This window comes from Anopheles marshallii, chromosome 2 (genome assembly GCF_943734725.1).
Source record: "Anopheles marshallii chromosome 2, idAnoMarsDA_429_01, whole genome shotgun sequence".
Classification (NCBI taxonomy): domain Eukaryota; kingdom Metazoa; phylum Arthropoda; class Insecta; order Diptera; family Culicidae; genus Anopheles; species Anopheles marshallii.
The window spans coordinates 7,147,302-7,157,957 of record NC_071326.1 but is presented as its reverse complement, the minus strand read 5'-3'; the positions used below and the strand labels follow the sequence as shown (position 1 = coordinate 7,157,957).

At 47.0% G+C, this 10,656-nt stretch overlaps 1 protein-coding gene across 1 annotated transcript; it reads right to left on the bottom strand.

The window, feature by feature from the left end:
- Position 1: 1 nt before the first annotated feature.
- Positions 2 to 8,790, bottom strand: LOC128706832 (myogenesis-regulating glycosidase-like). Its single transcript, XM_053801773.1, has 5 exons — positions 8,589 to 8,790; positions 1,110 to 1,989; positions 489 to 1,053; positions 263 to 419; positions 2 to 201 (listed from the first exon to the last, which is right to left on the bottom strand). Exons 1-5 carry the CDS (start codon positions 8,788 to 8,790, stop codon positions 2 to 4), a joined length of 2,004 nt encoding a protein of 667 aa, XP_053657748.1.
- Positions 8,791 to 10,656: the final 1,866 nt, after the last annotated feature.

Here is a 10,656-nt window from a genome sequence, read left to right as displayed (position 1 = left end):
CTCAGTTTGCTTGGAACGTGGCAGAGACAAAGTATGGCAGCATGTCCATCGGTGCCGTGTAGTTGTAAATCCACCGGCCACCCTCGTGCACTCGGTTGGTGTTTCCATCGCGCCACGTTCCCTTGGGCAGGTAGATGTCGCGGGCGGTGGCAAACTCCGCCAGAACCGGCGCCACCACAATGTCCTCACCGAGCAGATATTCTGTGAAGGGAGAGTTAGGTCGATTGTAGTAAAATGAGACGTGTATGGTTAGGCCACTTACGGTCGTAAATAGTTTGAGCGATCTTGTCGGTGGGATCAAGCCACCAGATCGGGGGATTTACTGGTGTACCGTGTGATACTGCCAGGCGCATCCGTTGGATGATGTAGTCCGAGTAGGTTTCGTGCAGTTGAGCGAATTTCTTCGAGATCGTTATGCTCTGTTTGTGAGAAGGGGAGGTATGTTGTAGTGAAGCTTTGTAGTCGATTAGTAGTAACTTCTCACTTACCTCCTCGTCAATATCCCAAGGCGTCTTGGAGAACTGTATGCTCGGCATGAAGACACTCGCCTCAAGCCAGCGTATGAACAACTCCTTCGTGAGTATATCGTCCCCGTACACGTTGCCACCGATCATGTCCGGCAGTACGAACGGATACCCGTTCAGGTTCATCTGCAGCAGTGTCGGTATGAGCGACAGTAGTCCATTGTTCCAGCCCCAGCGCGTGTCAAAATCGAGCATTCGGACGAATACGGGCAGATCCTGCGTTCCCCAGCCGGTACGGATCTCGATCATGCCACCGAACGCAGCACACATACGCACGAAGTTAACCGTCTGGCTCGAGGGCAGCAATGCCGTGGGTCCGCCAATGTCCGGATCAGCTGGTGCCCAACTCGTTTCACCAGCGTCAAACTTAAAGTTGTCGATGCCGAGCTCCTGCAGTTCGCGCAATCGTCGCCGGTACCATTCGACCGCGTCCGGATTGTTGAAGTTGATGTAGGACGCCTCGTTTTCGGCACTGTTCCACCATTTGGTGTTGTAACCGATGGTTTCGTTGTGCGATTTCACGAGATAGCTGTGAAGAGGGAATCAATTACCGCCCATCAAGGACCTTACAGAGTGATGGCTTACCCCTTGCTAAGTGCCTCCGTGTACCAGGGATCACAGTTCTTGTTGATGAATGGATGCACCCAGAGCGTTACGCGGAAACCCATCTCGTGCAGCATCTCCGTCATTTCCGTCACGTTCGGGAAGGTGATCGTGTTAAAGGTGAGCGACCCGTAGCAAACCTCCCACAGATCGTCGATGTCCAGCTGGGCGTTCTTGAACTCGTACGCGTTGATTTCGCGCGCAAACTCCAGCACCGTTTGCTGGCTGATGGGGCGCCGGTAACGCACCCAGGTCGACCAGATCGGTTGCCGGACCATGCGCTCGTCGGGGATGTCAACCGGTTGGTTTAGCACCCGCTCGACCGCCTTCTGGTGGGCTTCCCGTGCATCCGCCGCCACACCAACGCGATAGCTGAACACGAACTCGTCGTCGTACGTGTAGTACGGCAGTTCCTTCTTCGCGCTAAACCTTAGCACCCGATCGTCCTGATCGAGAAACAGGGGCACCTCCTTGTCGACGTAGAAAAACACACCGGCCGTATTGAGCCAGTAGCGTTCGATGATGGCCGCACTGTGCAGCTCTTTGGTGATGTAAGCGTAGTCGTCGAAGCGTAGCTTCTCGATCGGATAATACTGTTCCATTAGCTCCGGTCCACCGTACCAGTGCAGCGGCGACTGATCCGGACCGAACGTGTCGTGCAGGTGCAGCACGTCGCTACCGATTTGGCCCTTGCGTAAGGTGCGCGTGATGCTCAGGTAGGCAAAGCCGGCACTATCCTCCAGCTCGCGAATTTCGATGTTGTGCCCATTGCCAAACAGGCGCATGCCTTTCGGGAACGTTTCGATATCGGAATCGTCCGTGAAATCGTGATCGAAGGTGATTCTTTGCACACGATCATCACCTAGGGAGATGGAGAGAAGAATAGAAGTTGCAGTTGCAAAATTATTTAAACAAATGGAACTTTAGAATTGCTCCTGAATGTGCTTGTAGACATCGTAGATCTAAGATGTATGTATGATCAATTAACTTAGCTTCAAATACATCTCGAGCCTATATGAGGTTAAAATATCCTTTAAAACAGGGCTAACATCCTGAAGTGGGGACTTCGGACATTGATGTGGAAGGGTGATGGCTGCCAACCTGTCTTTCTAAAGTCTGAGGCATCTTGGAGGAATCTCTACAACGATGAGCTCTCCGAACTGTACGACGAACAGCGGATTAGAATCCCCAGGCTCTGATGGGTTGATCATGTCATTAGAATGACACCGTACGACCCAGCCCATAAAGTCCTTTTAGGTCGTCCACAAGGGACAGAGGAGGCGTGATAGGCCCAAATCGAGTTGGAGTGATGCATTGGCTGACGACATAGCTCGACCGTGAGCGGTTCGGATGGAGGACTCCTGCAGCACCCCAAGACCGGGAAGCGCCTGATAACTGTCTAACTGACTTCGGGGGACTGACCTTTGGGGGACTTCTCGCGACAATGCTCAAACCCTCAATAAATGTGTAACACAGAATAGAAATTCTGCCACGCCTGTAACATGACATTCAGTAGCCGTTCGTGGCGAAAACAGGAAACAGCTGTTTTATTGCCCGTTTATCGTCCAATCTCGCATGCATTCCAGTGTTATGAGGACTTCAGATCGCATATCGTTATTTATCACCCGTACGGAAGATCTCTGACCCAGATATTGACCGTGGGGTATCGATTCGCATTGGGTGGCGGACCCAAATTCCAGCATCAGCGATCTTCGCTTAGATCATCTTCCCCGGCGAGCAAACCCGCCATAAATCATTTCCTCTCGTCTAAGGCAACTTCACGCGTGGAACTACCCCAATTTCCCAAGCGCTCGCGGTGAAATAATTAATTTCTCCCAAGCGAAATTAATTTCAAGCGTTTGCTTTTAATCCTTTCATGCGCCATGCCCTGCTTCACGCTGTTGGCGTGCTGCCGTATGTGTGCAGTGGATAGGGGGAAACAAAAATGGCGAAAGCAAAGCGCTCCATCCGTGCTTGATCCACTCGAATGTTGGGGGAGATGCTTGATCTATCCGTCAGGCGGGTACAGAAATGGCGAGATTTATGGGATCCCGTTTTTCCCGATGTGTGGCGCACCCGGGTTGGGGGAGTGTTGTCCGCGCCAAAGATGCGACGCCGAAACACATCCCATTAATTATGGCCATTTTTCGCCGATTCTTGAGCCAAATGGTGTTTTCTTCCGTAACCGCGGCGGACTCGGGGGTGTGTGGCGGGGGTGGAACGCAAGACGAAAGGTGGGCCCGAGGATCGTTTGATCGCCACGATTGCGAAAGGGATGAAAAATGTACCACGAAACTCGGGTGCAAATGACGCGTGTGATGGCGCTTGCCCAAAACATTCGACCACTGTCACGTGTTGAACGCATTCCTTTATATTGTCCGCTCCCCAACCACCCCACACACATGGTTGTGGAATAATCGGAAGTGACGGTGGAAATGTTAACGGGTAGGAACTTTCGATTCGTTTACGCTTCGAACTTGGGTGTGTTGTGCTGTGGGATAACATTTTGGAGTATATTCCATCACTGAAATTTGAGTTTAGAATTGGTGTATAAGTATTTACAAACTTAATTTGGGATAAAAATTTACATTTTTTTAATAAGCGCCTTGAAATCCCATTAGATCTTGATTGGGAAAACGAAATTAACGCTACAAAGTGTTGAAAGAGGCCTTAGAAATGCCGATTGCATAAATGCAGGCTCTGCCATCCAAGGCCTAACTCGATTCTAGTTTGATTTAAATATTCATCGTAGTTGATCGGTAAATATCCTTTAAAATTATATAAATAGTTGGTTGCTAATTGAAGAGCTTTTGAGGCCAACAAAGCGTTTAGTGTGTTTAATATTAAACATAAAATTCCGATGGAGACGCCCAGTACCTTAGGATCAATGCTTAAATATTTCATTTTGCATGCTTTTTGGTCAAAACTATATCAGTACAAGCACAGTTTATGGCTTAAAAGTAAATAAGATAACTCATCCAATAAATTATAAATCAAGACGATTTTGTTTTGAACTTGTCAGATGATTATCTAGATTCAGTTCACTAAAGTAAGATAAAGTTCTTGTAAAAGTAGCGTGTGACTATTAGCAATCATTCGACCTCCTAAACGCGACCAACCGACCTTAAAACAAAACTCGATCTCCTAAGTTCAAAGTCTTAGTTCTTAGTGACCCTAAAAGATGTTTAAAGATTAAACTTAGCTAATAGATTAATTGAAAAAGTTTAATTATTTGTGAGGTTTGCACGGAGTACGCAAAAGGCGACCATAAATCTTAATTTTAAAACCTTAAAACTATTCAACAAGTTCGTAAAATCTACAATAAGGAATGGAAAGTATCGCCTTTAAAAGTCAAAAGCAATAAGCTGACTTACTAGTCCAGATATTTAGACACTTACAAAACATGAAGTAAATTTAATCCTCCAAGAGTCAATTGAATAACAAAGAGCAAATTTAGGCATTTAAGTTAGTTAAGATCCTTTTATTAGCAAAACGACGAGTGAAAAATCCTGTTGAGAAGAAGAGAACACTATTGAATTGACCAAAGTTTTTACGGCCGTGATGGCCGATAATTTACGGCCGTGATGGCAAACACCGATGTGTGGTTAATTAAACAGCGTTATCAAAGGTAGTCCATATCTGCCCAACAACAGAAATAGATACCTTCTTGACAACCATTATTGATGGGAAATTTGATAAATGGCCGCTAAATTTATGAGCTTAATGTTATCAAACATTAGAGCCATTGGCGGGCAGTTAGATTGCGTAATGCTGAGTTGATAACGGAAGCATTTTACGTGCCATTGGCTTAATTTAAGATAAGCATTTGCACCATACTCAAGATGGAAAGCAATCTTACCCCCTCCCTGGCCCCTTTCTTGCGGGCCTAACTGTCTCAGCCTCAAAATCTTTCACATATCGCACTTTTCCTTCGTTCCGAAATAGTTTTCTCGAAGAATCTTCGCTGTGGCGTTGGAAATGGTTTACGGAAAATGCGAAAACCCAAGACACCTAACCTCGACGGAATGGAAATGGAATGGAAATAGGAAAATGTAGTAACGTATCCGCGCGTTCCCTTTAATCGAAACTGGCGTGTGGCAATCCGATACAGTGCGGTACGATGTGTGTCGCCAAAGACATCTTGGTTTTGGAGTTGGCAGGAAAAAAAAACGAACAAAAAATCGTCTAAAATGCCTCCGATCGGTAAAGAGTGGACAGAGAGAGAGAGAGAGAGTCACTTCTTAGCGGAATTTCACTGGGGTTTGTATGCCCCCTGGAAGGCGGAAGTGGTTAGCAAATATTTCCCCGTTGGCATCGGTTTTTGGATCGTTTCTAAAATTAATCCCCGCGCAAGAAGCAGCCAAAAGAGGAGGAAGAAAAGTGTCTGAACTGATTTTACGCGAGGGATTTTCCGATCCCACCGTAAGGTGGGTAACGCTGTGCGGAACCGCCGACCTGCTGCCGCTTTCCTAACCACCGCACACGACGACCGCATCGCGGGTTACTGTGTTACCGCAGCGACACGAAACAGTGCGACCGATTGGGTTCATCCGGTTGGGGGTCCATCAATCAGCAAGAATTGTAAACACCAGCATCACCACCACCCGGCCGCCAATGCGAACGCGTCGATGCCGGCTCAGCACAAACATGATGCCCGATCGTGGCCGTTTGCTTAATGCTCTGTTTTCGTGTCGCCTGTCACGGATCGTTTGTTGCCTGTGGCGCGTTTCTACAATATGGAGCCGAAAGACATCGACAACGACGTCGACACCGACGAATGATGGCAATCCATCGGTTGCGTCCATCAACCGTGCGGTTTCATGTGTTTTGTTGTTGTTGTTGTTTTGTTTTCGGTGGCAGGCGCGAATGTTTTGTCACCTCTCCGCACGAAATGGAAAGTGATAACTAATTTTTTTTTGTTATCTGTTTATGCGCCCATTACGTGATGTGTTGAGTTATTGCCACTGATTTCGTGAAGGCGAACGCTATTGTTTGTGGGTGTTTTATTAGCTTTGCGATTTATTGTCCAGCCCGTGTTGTTTACGGGAAGGAGGACCATTTGACGCTGTGTCGGCTGATAATGCCGATGCAGATAATATTTTACACTGAACTGGTGGTTGCAGTGGTGTACTTTCAAGCTCAGTTATCCTTTTTCTATTGTTTTTTCGTCTTTTTGCACTGTAATGTTGTACGAAATTGATGATGTGAAAGTATTTTCGACGACACCATTTTCCACAAAAATCTTCAAAGTCAAGTTAAAGTTTAGCTCTTCAAAGTAGAAGTTACAAAAACCTTGAAACATAATCATGAAGTACTAAAATAGTAACTCTTTAAATATAGAGTATTAGATGGAGATGCTATGTTGACTTATTTTTATCATTCCTTGTCGTTCGCAAAACACTTGTGTGAATTCTCCAGCAATACTAGCAATACTACTACTCGAAGATCTCTAACACCACTAGCATGCCAAAAACTTATGTTATATGTTGTTAGCACCTAGCATTGTACGTCACCAACTCTCTTCCATCCCGATGTGATCAAGTGTGAGAGTACGAACTACATTCGTTACATTGCGTCACGTTAGAGTTTCATTCAATCCTGGTCACGGCATCACTTTGCAATCTCATTATTAGGCAATCTCCACATTCAAGATGACCTCGCATTCCTTGGAGATTTGCTGTCGTTTAAAAGTAGAATGAGTTGATGTTGTACTAATCCCATAGAATTTGATCCATTCCAAGGAATTTTCTTCTTCAATAAGAATCAATGGAATAGGAGTTTTCTTACCCACTTACTTACACATCTCCTTATTGAAAACCATCAACTTTTTATAAGATCAAGTCTCTTTATCCTACAATCTGACGGGACTAGGGCCTTGCAAAGAGAGAGAGATACTTGCAGCTGTGGGAAACTAACGTAATGGGATTTTATACCATTTATTTATGGCAAAAATCTTCAACCATGCCCTGTAAACGCAACCATCACGAGCTGTCTTTGACAAAACCCCTAAACATCTTAGAGAGACATTGGTGTACAAACATCATGTGCAGCTTAGATAAAGTGATGTTAGGGAGACTTTGCAGCTTTGAGAGACATAAAATGTATTGAAAATGAAGGGACTGTCTAAAATGTTCATTCTAAGGAGAGACTTGCTTTCTTTGAGAGTTACTTCCTTAGGGAGACTTGCTTAAGGCAGCAATCTCAAGCAAGATGACTTGCTTGTACCCCGCTATTACTGCAGTACCTCAGATTTTTGGCTGAACCGCATAATCTCCATGCGTAGGATGTACTTTTCGGCCATGGGTAATTCAAGTCATTCGTCCACAATCACACAATCTATAATGATAAATCGTGATAAAATACCCGAACCAATGTCAGATGACCTCTCTAAATCCTCTAGCTCGTACTGTGTCCCTTGAATAACTTACTAAACCATTCCATCAAACAAACCAATAAAATACACTGGCGATGACTGATGGGCAGTTGGAGGCCTCCGTACTTCAACCAACCATTCAACCAAATTCCGTACTTCGGTAAAGCCATACAGCAACCGATCTCGTGCGCCCTAGTCAACGATCAAATTACTCCCGTTGGGCGGTGGCCAATCACACCTAAACCGTAAATGTTTGATTTATGCAAAAGGGTACAATCATCATTGCTGCCGCACTTAAAGGCAAGGCCACGGGGATGGCCAAATGCATTTCAGCCCGGATGAGTGATGCCAATCAAAGCTGAAGGGTTCATCGACAACATCTCGTGCCGCCGGTTTAATGGACGTTTTAATGGAGATCAGGAGGGCACTTACAGACTCTGTTGCGGGGCTTAATGTGCCCGTCCGACCGTGTCCGGGTCCGATGCCAAAATGCACTCGCTATCTAATGCATCCACGGTAAATGGATCGACAGATGATGCCCTTCACTTGGATGGCTGTCGGTGGTCGGTTACACTTTTGGCAGTAGCGTTTTGGATTGTTATCGCAAGGTGAGTCGGTCGACTGTATGGCGGGAGCACGCTATCCAAGTGGATCTTTTATTTCGTACTTATAGTTAAGAAAATACAAACTAAACACAACACACGAGCCTGGTATTTTGATGTACTTGCCTCACAAAGACTAAACATTGACTAGATATCGATATTTATCTTTCGATTATTTATTCGCCGCAAGCAGCGATTTACTTTTCCAACTGTGGTCTGGTGTTGGGAGCATGGGTAAATAAAATTCCATGTTTATTTTCATCCAATAATAGCCATAATAAGCATGGATCTGCTGTAGATCCATCTAGCAACTCAAACGTTCGTAACTCCCTCCCAACCGCTAACGATCGCTAAAGAAAACCAGAAGGGAACGATCTCGTCCTAAACGAGCGCCCAGACACACACACGCGTCTTGCTCCGTTGGAGAAAAGCAAAACAAACATTACACGGCCCACTTAAGGTGTGAAGCGGAGTGTAGTTCCTTACCTCGATAGATGTTCAGAACGTACCGGTGGTCCGGTTGCTCTTCGAGCCGCAGTTCGATCGCGCTGGCTGCGAAGCGATACGTTTCGCTGATCTCTTCATCGTCCCGCAGCACCAGCACCAGGGTCACGGTCAGTGCCGCGGCCAGGATCAGCACACCGAGCGTGGACAGTAGAAAACATTTCTTTGTCACGCGTATCGCCATCGTGTACCGCCACGGACCGTCGTCCAGCCGGACGACACAATCACTATCGACAGCAAGCACACGAAAATAAACTCCTTCCGCTGCTCTAGCAACAGCACCGAGACACTTTTCGCTGCCCAAGGCGGAAGGGCGTACGACCGTACAGGGTGACAGGTTTGTTTTTTTCCAACCCCCACCCGTCGCGTTGGAAATGTATGTCACGTTTCGTTAGGTATCTGACACTGAGGTGTGACACTTTTCGGAGACCGGACCGGACGAACCTCCTTCCTGGTGGTGCTGCTCAAGCACCGATCCAACTGAAAGTGATCTGCGACGCTAGAATCTGGGTGAAGATTGCTTTTAAGAATGAACCGCACTTCTCGCACTCGCTTCTCGCGGGCCCTGCCCTGAGTCAGATCTACACCAGAAGTCACGTCCCTCGTTTCTACCCAATTGGGTTCACTGCGACCGGCACACGAATCGGTACTAAACCTTCGAGTAGGTGGTGCGACCGGTGCTCACTAGCATACGCGTACTGCTATCACCCAATGGCCGCGACTTCCAGACATCACCGATGCCAGGTGACAGATAGAACCGTCCATTGCACATGCTGTCGATTAATGCCACCTTCGCCTGCGTCCAAACCGAACACTTATCGCTTCCAGAGCGCTGCTACCTGTTACCTTATCACCCGTGGATAAGTAGATGTTCGGAGTCTGTTGTTTTTTTGGTTTCGTTCCGACCGGATCTCGCGTTGATTGAGGCACAAACGGCACCCACTATCTCGAGCACCTCGCTAATGACATCCCGGAGATATCAGCGAATAATTAAACGCGCTGTTCGTAAGCGAGTTTTCCCAGGTGTTTACGTCACCGTGTTTTTGCGTTGGACCGTGGCTGCAAACCGACTCGATCGCGCTGCTTGAGAATTTAAGCTGATCCTCTGATCGTCGCTGCTATAGGACGCTTACGTCTCGTACTAAATGGTGCACCTCGCGGCACAGACGCGTGTGCGGAACCGCGTCGATCCTCGGTCCGGCTCGAATCGCGACTGATCGCGAAGACCTGGCGTCCCACCTTCTTGGGCAACACGAACTTTCCCACACAAATGAAAAATTCCCTGACCACACCCGGCGCCCTGCCCGTGGAGGATGCTAAAAAGAGACGGGCACGCGCTGTTTCCACACCGAAACACACAAACGTCCCGGTGTGTAGAGACGGTTCAAAAGGTAGTGTTTGAAAACACAACCAAGGAAAAAAAACCAAGTCTTCTTGCATTTTCCCGCTTGTGTCTGTCGGTCTGTCCACATTGGTTTTCACCATTAAGATCCCCCCCGGGTGGGGTGGAAGTAAACGGGACGGGCGGGACGAATCTCATTTTCCTCGACCTTGTCACTTGGGCCGGATGATGTTGCTTTTGCCGAAGATTTGATTAATCGTGCGTTGTTTCGCGAGGTTGAGGCCAAACATTCTCCCCGGTGGTGGTTTGTGGTTTTTTTTTTCGTTTGGTGTTCGTTTCACTGAGATCTCGACAAGAAATTGGTGGTGGAATAAAAACAGAGCAAGCGAGAGACATGGGTTTTCTTTATGACGTTTCATCCTTTGCGCTGGCGGCACGTCAAAGCAGCACTGTTTGTTGGAGAGACGTGCAAGAAAGCGTGAAATTATATCCGTATTTCAGTGGGATATGAAGTGTTTGGCAGGAAATTGGATGATAAAATGTGTAATCATTCAATCCGAATGTGGCCGAGCGTGTTTTTGGCGGAAAGAATGTACATCGATGTCTGAGGCTTATCAAAGAACCAATGTCCATCGGAATTTCCCAACAATTTCCCAAGAACAACCTACTGCCGTAGTTCCGCTCACGAAGGTGTTGTTAGTGTCGATG